Source organism: Sinocyclocheilus rhinocerous, unplaced genomic scaffold (genome assembly GCF_001515625.1).
Source record: "Sinocyclocheilus rhinocerous isolate Xijiao unplaced genomic scaffold, SAMN03320098_v1.1 scaffold1341, whole genome shotgun sequence".
Taxonomy (NCBI): Eukaryota; Metazoa; Chordata; class Actinopteri; order Cypriniformes; family Cyprinidae; genus Sinocyclocheilus; species Sinocyclocheilus rhinocerous.
In genome coordinates, this window is record NW_015637670.1 from 197,842 (window position 1) to 210,363 (window position 12,522).

The window sequence follows — 12,522 nt, forward strand, 5'->3', positions numbered from 1 at the left end:
ATGCATATATTTTGAGACAAATGTCTTCTTAATGATTTTCAGTTTTTAAATAACGAAAGAATATGTAAAAGTATGGTATTTTAGCCCCCTGCTGTTGGGGCTAAAGGCGCGCAGTAATTAACATGATAATTAATAGATGGCTGACTTTTCCATTTGTTGACATGACATGGTTAGGTTCAGATGGTAAATATCATATATTATGTTGGGTGTCCATATTAGAGATAATCACCATGTTTAGAATGAAACCATCATATTTAAAAACATGATATTTATCATATCATATAAAAAATATCATTTGTTGTAACTACTTAAAATCTATATTAAATTATTATAGGATCTCCTTCAATGCTTTCAGAATCTTTACTTATTAAAACGATTTTGTTTCTGTATTTTAAAATATATATTTTTATATTAACATTTTAATGACAGTATATTTATTGAAAAAAAAAATATTTTATTTTTCAAAATAAGCAGAAAATAGTACAAACTTTGCTAAAGTGATTGTTTTGAACAAGTAGTAACTTAGACATTATTTAAAAACAAAACATTATTTGAGCTGAAGTGTGTATCAATACGAATGTGGGGTAAAACGCCCCTCTTGCCACCTCATATATTTATAAGATTTAAAAAAAAAAAAAAAAAAATTGATTTTTTTTTCACAAAAAATCAGTTGCTCCATAAATGTTCAATATAACGTTTATGTTTTCTGCAATTATACATTTTAGGCGCAGTGAATGGCACATTTTTTCCTTAAGGTGGGCCTTTAGCCCCGTTGTACCCTATTTAAAATTTTCCCTAATTCGTAAAAACTAGCTATTGCATTGTTTAACAGAGGCTGGATTTATTTTTTATGCATTTATTCATGGTTATTTATTTGTGCAGTGGATTTTATTTATTATAATTTTAAACTTGCAAAACTTAATTTTAAACTCTTAAAACTTGCAAACATTATGCAAAACATCATGGTAAGCAGAGGCTTGATTTATTTATTTGTGCATCTATTTATTCATGCAATCATTTATTTATGCAGTGTTTTCATTCATTTTTATATATTTTTTTTTTAAATAAAAGTAAATACAAATAAATTCATAAAAACAGAAGGAAAGAACCACAGTGATCCTCAAGTACTAACCTCATCATTAAAGTCTTCAGGGAACTGAAACAGCACATCAGGATCTACTCGAATAGAAAAACACACACGCGGGTCAGTCAACTGACAACTCAACTAGAGGATGTGGTTAAAGTCAGGTCAAAGTTAGCCACGCAGGGTAACCAGTCTGGCTCAGCCTGGTTCTATACAGCCAGACCTCATAGACCTGGTCCAACCCTGGCAGTCCCATCTCTCTTTAGACTATCAGTGTGCTTCCTTTCACCCGTTAGCAGATCACAGCATACTAACTAGTTCCTCAGACTTTTCTCATTCTGATGAGCATGTATCTGCCCTGCTATGTGGTTTTTCTGGTTCAGTCATGTGACAGGAAGAGCCATTCTCAGAAGAGACAGTTTGTGAGTGTGTGTTTATTACATCAGTTAGTTAGTTAGTTATTTAGTTTATATAGCACATTTTAATACAACAAAGCGTTGACCAAAGTGCTGTACAAAATCAACACAGTTTAAAAACACATTTGCACACCATAACACACAAACAGGACAGCTAAAACATAACTAAAACAATACCTCAACACTCTGCTGGCTCAAACACTAAGGAAAGAAGGTGAGACCTTAGGCGATACTTAAAAACATTTAGAGTTGGAGCATGTCTAATATGAGGCGGAAACCTATTCCAACGCTTTAGAGCGGCAACTGCAAAGGCCCGATCGCCCCTTCGCTTATACCTAGTCTTCAGTACAATTAAAACAGATTGACCAGAAGATCTTAAAGACCTAAAGGGCTTGTACACCTGTAAAAGATCCGACAAATAAGATGGTGCCAACCCATTTAGAGACTTATAAACAAAAAACAGTAATTTAAAATAAATCCTAAACTTGACTGGCAACCAGCCCAGTGAAGACCGAATAGGAGATATATGCTCCCGCTTACGAGTTCCTGTCAAGAGCCTCGCAGCCGCATTCTGAATGAATTGTAATCTATTTAAAGCAGATTGGCAGACACCCACTTACAAAGAATTACAATAATCAAGTATCACCATGATAAACGCATGTATCGCCTTCTCAAGATCACTAAAAGAGAGAAACAACTTAACCTTTGCCAACAGTCGTAAGTGAAAGAAACTTGATTTAACGACTGAGTTAATCTGTTCAACAATCAAACAAAATCCCTAGGTTTTTGACAACAGGTTTACAATAAGTGGTCAGCTCACCTAAATTTAACAGATCAGGAAGTGCAGGATCCCCAAACCAGACAAGCTCTGTTTTACTCTCATTAAAATAAAATAAAACATTGATGACAACTAGGTCTTAACCTCCATGAAACATTTCATAAGAGAATCAAGGGCATTGTTCTTAAAGGGCATATAAATTTGTGTGTCATCAGCATAAACATGGAAAGCAATTCCATGTTTACGAAAGATTGACCCTAAAGGTAAAATATATAATGAGAATAAAATAGGACCGAGAATAGACCCTTGAGGGACCCCGCATGCAGGGCCGTTTTAACCATTGGGCTAGGCGGGGCTGAAGCCCCAGGCAGAATTCATTCAGATAAATGCGTGCGTTAAAACGCTTTCTACCTGATACGCGCGGCGCGCACCTGCTCCTATATGACTGACTAAACTTTCGCTCCTTGTGCTTAAACGGTCAAATAAACATAGTTATGTGTCAAAATGCCCGTCTTTGCGAGTATCCTCGTAAACACAGTTATTTGTGTCTTAAATGAATGTTAATAGTTAAAGGTAAAGCATGTGTTAGGCTATTTGAGATCCTTAGCCTATATGATGAGATCTTAAAAGGATATTCACCCAAAAAGTATATATATATATATATATATATATCATTATTGTGATGGGGGGCCCTGCAGTAAGTCATAGCCCCGGGGCCCAGTGCAGTCTTAATACGGCCCTGCCCGCATGTCAGTGGTACAGAGGATGAAAAAGTCTGACCAATGTTGACAGAAAAACTCCTATTTGATAGGAACGATCTAAACCAATCGAGAGCAGAGCCCTGAATGCCAACCACCTCCTCAAAACGGGAGATAAGAATCCCATGGTCTATTGTGTCGAATGCTGCACTAAGGTCTAACAGCATAAGAACCACAGAGTGTCCTGAGTCCCTTGATAATAATATATAATTTAGTACCTTTAACAGTGCAGATTCAGTACTATGGTAGGCCTTAAAACCTGATTGATAAACCTCATAAACAGCATTCTGATCCAAAAAGCTCTACAATTGAGTTAGAACAATCTTCTCTAAGAAAAGGGAGTTTTGAAATAGGTCTAAAATTTGACAACACAGCTTTATCCAAATTTGGCTTTTTTAAAAGAGGCTGCACAACAACATGTTTCAACGATGATGGCACCACCCCAGAAACAAGGCTACCATTAATAATAGACAAAATACTAGGGCCAATAATGTAGAATACCATCTTAAAGAGCTTTGATGGAAAAATATCCAACGGACAGTTAGTAGGTTTCATCCGACCTACAATCTGTGTGTGTGTGGTACCCACCTTTATCTCTGGCGATTGGACACGAGGCTTGGAAGAACCAGTAGAACGTTTTTTCAGGGTTTTCTCTGAGAACAACAAAACCATGAGCAAAACAGTCATCATAACAAAACCAACAAATCACACCAGAAAAACATTACACATGACTGATGTGGAAAATAAACACTGTCAGAATGACCAGCAACTGAATGTGATCAGCTCAGAATAATTTTCTGCTGTTCTTCTCACAAGATCTTAATAAGGAGCTTCATGAGCAGGATGTGGTTGACTACTAAATTGGAAGACGTGCATCAACAGAAAATATTTCCAGTCATGAGTTTGGCCGTCTGTCTAAAATACAATTATGCAAATGTAATGATCCTAACAGCATGTTTGTCTGCTAAAACCAATCAAATGAGATTTTTAAATGACAAACTATCAAGAATGTGATGATAAATGTTCATATTGAGATCTTTAATCACAGGATTTGGCAGATTGGCACAGTTTGAGGCGTTGTTTCTCAGGAGAAAAATCTGACTCCATTTGCAATTGAGTTATAATAGATTTTATTCATTAGTTTTTCTTACCAAGGGATGAGAAACCAATATATGTTGTGTTGAAGATGTCTGTTTGTGGTTACATGTTGATAGTTAATGTGATTCTCCACACCTGTGTGAACTTGAGGAGAACTGACTTCATACATCCACTAAAAATCACCAAAACACCAGCTGATTCAAACACATTGAGACTTAAGAACCGATGAAGAAAAGTGCACATAGAGATACTTGATCTGATATTTTTCGAATTCAATGACAGTCAGAAGTGAAGCAGATTTGAGGACACTATGTATTTTCAAATGAGAAGTGATGCTACTGCGAGTAAAAGTGTGCAAGCTCTCCATCTGTTCTCCTGCAGATGTCAACTCAAAACTCTCCAAATGTTGCTGTTTTTGTGTCTGAGTTTATTCATTGAATTGTGACATGATAGAAAGCCTCGCATCCGAGAACGACAGAGCGAGGAAGAGGAAGTAGACCAGCAGACCACAAAGTGAGCAAACAGAGAAAAATCGACAGACAAACGGAGAGATTCTTACTTTATCCTGGAGCCCATGATGCACTTGTATGTTAGGGCCCATTCGGTGGTGTTCAGGGTGTCAGCAGACCAAAGTCATTAGATTCTTTATTAACATGCATCGACATACATACTCCTGCACACACACATCCTCACTTCAAACAGCCAATTCCACCGACTAGCACACAACTTAAGACAGCACTTCCTGATCTGAGTGTGTGTGTGTGTGTGTGTGTGGCCTACATGACGTTTACCGGTCTAGTGACACTATAATATCCACTTTATAATCCCATATTCTCAATAAGAACTAGAATATTTCGCCTTTTAGAAGATCAAGTCTAATCTTTAGGTTGAATCGTTTCAGAAACGTATTCATTTTAATTAGATTCAAGGGTAGAATTTCAAAATGCTCACTTATTTTTATATGTAACATTTTATGCACTTTTATTATTTCATATATAGTTCTATTCTGTGTTGTTCTTATACTTTTATATTATTTTTAACTGGTCTGTCGCTAATGTGAAGGTGTGTTCATTCATAATGTATAAGCTAAACTCACACTTTCACCTAATGATGGTTGAAAACGCATAAACGCATGTTAGAGGAAACACTGGAATGGACTTCCTGTATTGTGTCACTGCTTTCCCACTCTGTTTTTATGCTCTGATCATCATTGCTCAATCATGTGTTTGCTGTGTCTCTGTTAGTTTAGGGTGATCAACATGGATGTGCTGAGCAAACAGGTGACTTTGCCCTATTTACACAGACACACTCTTTCACACAAACACACACTTCTGACAGCTCCTTTGACTAATATTGTCATTGCATTGAATGCACATCCAGTTCTTGGTACCTGTTTTGTGCAAAATGTTTCCCTCTAGTGTTCACTGGAGGAGCAGCATTTTAGTTGTAGAAAATGTCCGGTTTTCTGAATGTGAGAACAGTGTTATTTAATGGCTAGGCCTAGATGATAGATGATATTCAGAGAACGTTCTCAATTTAATTTCTCAACTTGATGTGGAAGCCCGTTTTTGACCCGTTTTGAGAAAATTGTGTCTTTGTTATTGGGACTTTATATCTCACAATTTCTTTCAGTTGTGACTAAGTTTAAACTAATTGTGACTCTATTTCTTATTTGACAATAATCTGCCATAGTCTATTTATTTTATGGAATTGGAAACAAGAAAACGGATCCTGTTTCTTGTCTCATCATTCAGTTACGAATTACATAACGCAAACCATATAGGGCATTTTCAATTCACAACATCTAAACTTGACAAAAAGTTTGAATACTTTGCATCTCTGCTTATTACTGTCGCTTGTTTATCATTTCTGTCATTAAACGGTTGTTAAATGTTACATGCTTTGCTTATTACTGTCGCTTGTTTAACATTTCTGTCGTAAAACGGTTGTTAAATATTAGCTACGTTTAGCTACTTCTAACCTGGCACTCTTTGACTGTTAAAAGTCAAACTGAAGCATCGTGTTACAATTCTTCTGTGAACTGTAAATCCTGCCATTTTAAAATTGATTGACCATTTCAAATGTTTTGGCAAGTGCTGTTCGACCGCTTTTAAATGTTTTTGTAATCATAACTGACAGAGGACAGTGTGTATTGTGCAGCAGAACTAATTTACTACTTCAACACTACTAATAAAATAATACTGACGTTCAGTTAAATTTATTTCAAGAACGTTTGTTCTTAAAGTCACACAGAATGAAGGTTGATCATGTCTTTTTTTTTAGGTTTGTCATGTCTTTATTTAGTGAATACATGGTGATTTTAACAAAATGAGAAACAAGCTAAAATGAGAATCACGCAAGCGTTTGAATGGACTTTGAATGAACAGCACTGGACTGAGAGGAGACTGAGATGATGTGGCATATGAATCAAAAAGTGGTGGAAGCTAAGGTGGAAGAGATGGTGATCAGGCGGCCTCCTCTTCACCCTCCTCCTCGAATTCTCCCTCCTCTGCGGTGGCGTCCTGGTACTGCTGGTACTCGGACACCAGGTCGTTCATGTTGCTCTCGGCCTCAGTGAACTCCATCTCATCCATGCCCTCGCCAGTGTACCAGTGCAGGAAGGCTTTGCGGCGAAACATGGCGGTGAATTGCTCCGAAATGCGTTTGAACAGCTCCTGGATGGCAGTGCTGTTGCCGATGAATGTCGCAGACATTTTGAGACCACGAGGTGGAATGTCGCAGACGGCGGTCTTGACGTTGTTGGGGATCCACTCCACGAAGTAGCTGCTGTTCTTGTTCTGGACATTCAGCATCTGTTCGTCCACCTCCTTCATTGACATGCGGCCGCGGAAAATGGCAGCCACAGTCAGGTAGCGGCCGTGGCGCGGGTCGCATGCAGCCATCATGTTCTTAGCGTCGAACATCTGCTGGGTGAGCTCTGGGACGGAGAGCGCGCGATACTGCTGACTCCCCCTGCTGGTGAGAGGAGCGAAGCCAGGCATGAAGAAGTGCAAACGAGGGAAGGGCACCATGTTGACCGCCAGTTTGCGAAGATCGGCGTTCAGCTGTCCGGGGAACCTCAGGCAGGTGGTGACGCCGCTCATGGTGGCCGAGACGAGGTGGTTGAGGTCACCATACGTGGGCGTGGTGAGTTTGAGAGTGCGGAAGCAGATGTCGTACAGGGCCTCGTTGTCAATGCAATAGGTCTCATCCGTGTTCTCCACCAGCTGATGAACGGACAATGTGGCGTTGTAGGGCTCCACCACCGTGTCCGACACTTTGGGAGACGGCACCACGCTGAAGGTGTTCATGATGCGGTCGGGATACTCCTCGCGGATCTTGCTAATGAGGAGCGTTCCCATGCCCGAACCTGTTCCTCCTCCCAGCGAATGCGTGAGCTGAAAGCCCTGCAGACAGTCACAGCTCTCGGCTTCCTTGCGGACCACGTCCATCACCGAGTCCACCAGTTCAGCACCTTCTGTGTAGTGACCCTTAGCCCAGTTATTTCCAGCTCCACTCTGCCCTACGAGCAGGACACAAAAACCAGTAACACTTCATGACCCAAACTTACTAACTAAAATACTGCATATTTGCCAAAGTGTTTGAAATCCATACTGTATAATCCTTAAACACCAGGTCTCACTAATAAGCCACCTTAAACAGGAAATGCTCAAAGCCTCTGCCGGAATCACAACAGGAACGTACGCAAGTAAATATGTTTTTGTACTTATGTTGATGAATTCAAGGGACAGTCTGCGAGCAGGTACTAATTAAAATAATACATGTCCTATTTATCTGTCTATATATATATATAATGCATATCAGTTCCTTGGTCTCTGAGGGTTTTGTGTGAACTTAATTTCTGCATGGAAATACAAGACCCATATCAGAGATATTTTCAACATTCGGAACTTTCAGAACTTAATCATTGCATAGCTATACTCATTCGTCAAATATAGGTATTTGCATGCAATGAGATGCAAGCAGACGGTTTATTTACCAAAAACAAAGTTGTCAGGTCTGAATATCTGCCCAAAAGGACCAGAGCGGACAGAGTCCATGGTTCCTGGCTCTAGATCCACAAGGATGGCACGAGGGACATACTTTCCTCCTGAGAAAATGGACAACCAGAGAATGCACCTCAAACATTAGGGTTTGTTTGTATGTTGTAGTTCTTTGTTTGGAGATTCTGTATGTGTAAGTATATTTGAGAGGCTGAACTTTCCCCTTAACTAATGATCATAATAACAGGTTCTTAAATTGCTCAATCCAGGTATCAGACATTTGACGTTCCCTGTGCTAAACCCGTGTGATGTGCCTACCAGAGGCTTCGTTGTAGTAAACGCTGATGCGATCCAGCTGCAGGTCACTGTCTCCATGGTAGCTGCCGGTGGGGTCAATGCCGTGTTCATCACTGATCACCTCCCAGAACTGAGTGAGGAAAAAATAAAAACCATAAATTCTCACACAATCTCAATCTAAAAGCGGTGTAATAGGACCGGGGCTACTTGTCACACTTTCATCTCAAATGTAATAAATATCACACGAGTTTTTACGTGCAAATGCATGTTTTCAATGTACAGTATGTTGGTTTAAAAGACCTAGTTCAAAACCTTCTTGAGTTTGGCATATTTGTCTGAAAAAATTAAAACTTACATTCCAGTATCATATTTTTGCAATAGCTATCAGATAACAAGTGAGCACAGTAAAGCCACTGACGTACATTAAGATAAGTCACCATTAAGATTGTAAATTTTGAACAAAGCTTGAATTTTCTCAGGACAAGGGTGCTTTAGATGTCAGGTTGTCACATGTTTTAAACATATAAATATATACATTTAAAATATAAATATATGTATTGTGATATTTGCTGACCAAAACAATGATTTGATAATTTTGCACATTTATTCATTAATTAGTTATTTTGTTAAATGATTGTTTTACTGTTTGAATTGTACATGAAAAACCCCTGTAATCGTTCCAAAACTGTCAGCTTACAATGTCTTGAACTGAATCTTTTTTCTTTTCTTTTTTTCTGAACAGTAACAAATTTTGTTTCTTTGTTTGTTTTTGTAGTCAACATTTTAAGATGCACAAGTTTATTTATATATATATATATATGTGTGTGTGTGTGTGTGTGTGTGTGTGTGTGTGTGTGTGTGACAACTAGCCCCGCGGTCTCCCTTATATTACGATTAGATCTATTTAGTTCAAAATGACAGCAAGTACAATGTAACATAACCAGACACCCTTTAAAGCTGTATTTAGAGTTAATTTGTTGGAAATTTAAAGGCTAGTATAGAAGGAAAACAGGAACGCAAGAGCACCCCACCCCATGAACAATGGCAAATGTCGCCTACGCAGTTAAATGCACACTGAAAAAAACAATACAATGCAAATAGACAGTGGTTTTTTCTATTAAACGCGTTGTTAATATAGCTTATTCACAATGATCTTGCGATATTTTGGTGATTTTAAACCGATTGAGAGCGAAAGACAGCTGCCACACCCTCTCTGACATCTCAATTATTATGACGCAATGAAGAACTCGCTGACCCTTTCGCGTTATTTACGGGTGCAAATCGATTTGCAAAACTAGACATACCTAAAAAAAAAAGATTTTGCGATAGTAAAAGCGCAACGTAATATTTTGATGATATGATATTATTATAGAACATCCAAGCGAATGGTGGTTTGTTGAAATAACAGACTCTTTATTTTTGATTACCTTCGCTCCGATCTGATTCCCGCACTGGCCCGCCTGCAGGTGCACGATCTCGCGCATGCTGACTTCAGATGTCGAGCGACTTCAAAGCGACGAAACGGCTCGTTATCACACCCTCTCCGGACGACTGTTTCGCCGAGACTAGCGCGCTCTCCCGTCAGCCTGGTTCCAAGCCTTGCTGCATTATGACGCAATCCCATCTCCATGACAACGGAGCGGATGAGACGGTCCAGCGTTCCTTCATCTTTCTCCTGTCGAGCCTCAGCTCTGAGGACGTTGTCTATTCCTTTATGCATTTTATAAACAGTAGACTAAAGATGAGAAGCGATGTGGAAATAGAACAGAACCTTTTATTTTATCATCACCCCATCAAACGTTCTGGACCGCCTCATCCGCTACGTTGTCATGGAAATGGGGGAGGGGGATCACATTTTCAAATGTCATTCCAGTGCTGCAGTTTACACACTTCCATGACCCATAAAAGATCAACAGAGCAGCTGCCAATTTATCAAAGGTTGGATTTACACAACCAGGTTTTGCAGATCATTTACAAAGAAATTGAAGTGGACTGATGGCAGCTCTCCATGGTCAATAAGTTCGTTATGAATCTCCTGTCTGATACACAAAACTGAAATTTCAACAAACGTCCATTGAAATTTAATCTGGTCTGAACGAAATAAAGAGCTGTGTGCTGCCCTAATCTTGAAAGCAAACTGTTTCCTTAGGATACCAGCTATGCAGTTACTGTACTGTACTTATGTTAGTACAGAAGGTTAGTAATACTACACAGCAAAATCCCCAGAGTTAATCTATAGCAGGGGCCAGTTGTTAAAAAGTAATCTGATCGGATTTTGGCCATCAGATTGGATCGAATCTTGAAAATGGGTTTTTCAAAAAAAATAAATAAATAAATAAATAAATCCTCAGTTTGTCTTGTTCAAAATGTTTTAGTAAGATTGGGATACTTTTGATCAAAAAAAAAAAAAAAAAAAAAGATTATTCTGATCCCAGCAGAAGGGTGGATTTCAGGAACAAAAATGTAATACAATTTTAAAACTGGTCCAAAAATACAACTTTTGTAACATAATATATTGCCAAACAGCTGTCAATATCAAACTAAAATATTATATTTGATTTTTATTTGCATTTTATTTTATGTTTTAATCACTGATTGTAAACTACATTGGCACAATCATCAGAGATGTAGTTATTTGTGTAAATGCAATGCAAAACATTGCCTTTTTTTTTTTTTCATCACCATGTCTCTTTAGGGGCTACGTAGAGCACTAGTAATCCAGATTTGGAAATCTGAAAAAGCGTGTATCTGGATCAGGATGATCCAATCCAATTTTGCTTTGCCGGCACAAAAGTAAGATGGGTTACCTGATCCTGGACAGCAAAACATGGGATTTCCAAATTCAGATCATTCTGATCCAAATTAAATTTTTTGAACAACTGGCCCCAGGATTTTGTTGTGTAGGAGGGTACAGGCAGGTGAGTTTTATCAGGATTGGAGTCACACCCTGCAGAACAATGGCCCTCCAGGACCGAGTTCGCCCATGCCTGGTCTAAACTGTACAGATGTTCAAAACTCGTGTGCAAAGTGTTTTTAAGTTTTTTCATATTTATGCATTAAAATACAGCTATAATCAATAATGGAAAAAAAGTTAAATATCACCACTGATTATTACATGATAACTCGTGATCAATAAGTGGCCAATATGGCGTGATCACATTTTCTCTTGGCTTTTCTCTCCATAACAAATGTGTTTCATAAACACAGTCAAAGTAGTCAGAGAAAAACTAATGTCAAAAAGTCAAGGGTCAGGAGCACAACTAAAACAAACGCTCATCTCCACAACGGTGACTTCAAACTTGATTATTTTCAATAAAACATCACCATCTAAACCTCTATTAAGTATCAATAAGAGCTTCTGTAGACGTCTGACAGAAATAAAGTAATTCTGGTTAGTAATGAGTGAAGCTGCTGCTGCTGTTGAGTTGTTTAATCAGATCTTGAGAGATTTAAAGTCTTATTTCAGTTGATTTGATCTAAGGCTGTGGCTGTAGTCAGTTGTATTTCTTGTGTTTCTCTTTTCTTCAGTGATTCTGCTTGTTAACAGCAGCTGTTCATTACTAATTCTCAATCAGCACTTAAATAGTCACCTAATTCTCTCATTAACTTTAATTAACTTTTTTAAAGATTAACTCTGCTTCAGTGTTACTTTAACACTCTTGTAGAGTGGGACCAAATGTGCTCTGAGCAGAGTTCATTTAACACTCCGGTTTTTGCTGTGTAGCAATCTTGAAGGCATTGGTTAGCTTGTTCAGGAGTGTTTGATCAGGGTTGGAGCTAAACTCTGCAGGGACACCGGCCCTCCAGGATTGGAAGTGCCCACCCCTGCACTAGTGCCTGCAGTATTCCTACATCACCATGTGAGATGTTTTCAAAATACCTGTATGCTGGCTACTTTGGGTTGCCCTCAGACTATGGTAGTTCACTGTGAGGGAAAAGCATCTTTGCATGGATATAAGGGAAACAGGTCAATTTAGCTCAAAGGGAATCATTTAAGATCCTTTTGTTGTCGTCCTTGGTTTCCCGCGGTTGCTGATTGGCGGGAAGTTCAGTCTTGGGAAGCCAGTGGTTGGGCGTTGGCTGACGA

General features: G+C 38.7%; 1 protein-coding gene and 1 pseudogene across 1 annotated transcript; both read right to left on the reverse strand.

Annotated features, from left to right (window-relative positions):
• LOC107749255 (DENN domain-containing protein 1B-like) overlaps positions 1-4,887 on the reverse strand; it is a 17,682-nt pseudogene extending 12,795 nt beyond the window's left edge.
• A 1,512-nt stretch (positions 4,888-6,399) lies between these two features.
• LOC107749250 (tubulin beta chain-like) lies at positions 6,400-10,062 on the reverse strand. Its single transcript, XM_016564346.1, has 4 exons — positions 9,863-10,062; positions 8,457-8,565; positions 8,135-8,245; positions 6,400-7,657 (listed from the first exon to the last, which is right to left on the reverse strand). The coding sequence occupies exons 1-4, from the start codon at positions 9,917-9,919 to the stop codon at positions 6,600-6,602; spliced, it is 1,335 nt and encodes a 444-aa protein (XP_016419832.1). The 5' UTR covers positions 9,920-10,062; the 3' UTR covers positions 6,400-6,599.
• Positions 10,063-12,522: the final 2,460 nt, after the last annotated feature.

What these genes read in the sequence shown, in the direction of transcription:
- LOC107749250 (XM_016564346.1), bottom strand. Translation starts at nt 9,919, where the DNA reads ATGCGCGAGATCGTGCACCTGCAGGCGGGCCAGTGCGGGAATCAGATC. An exon ending in GGAATCAGATCGGAGCGAAG is followed by an intron (nt 8,566 to 9,862) that starts GTAATCAAAAAT and finishes TTCCTCACTCAG; the next exon opens with TTCTGGGAGGTGATCAGTGA. An exon ending in TTACTACAACGAAGCCTCTG is followed by an intron (nt 8,246 to 8,456) that starts GTAGGCACATCA and finishes CCATTTTCTCAG; the next exon opens with GAGGAAAGTATGTCCCTCGT.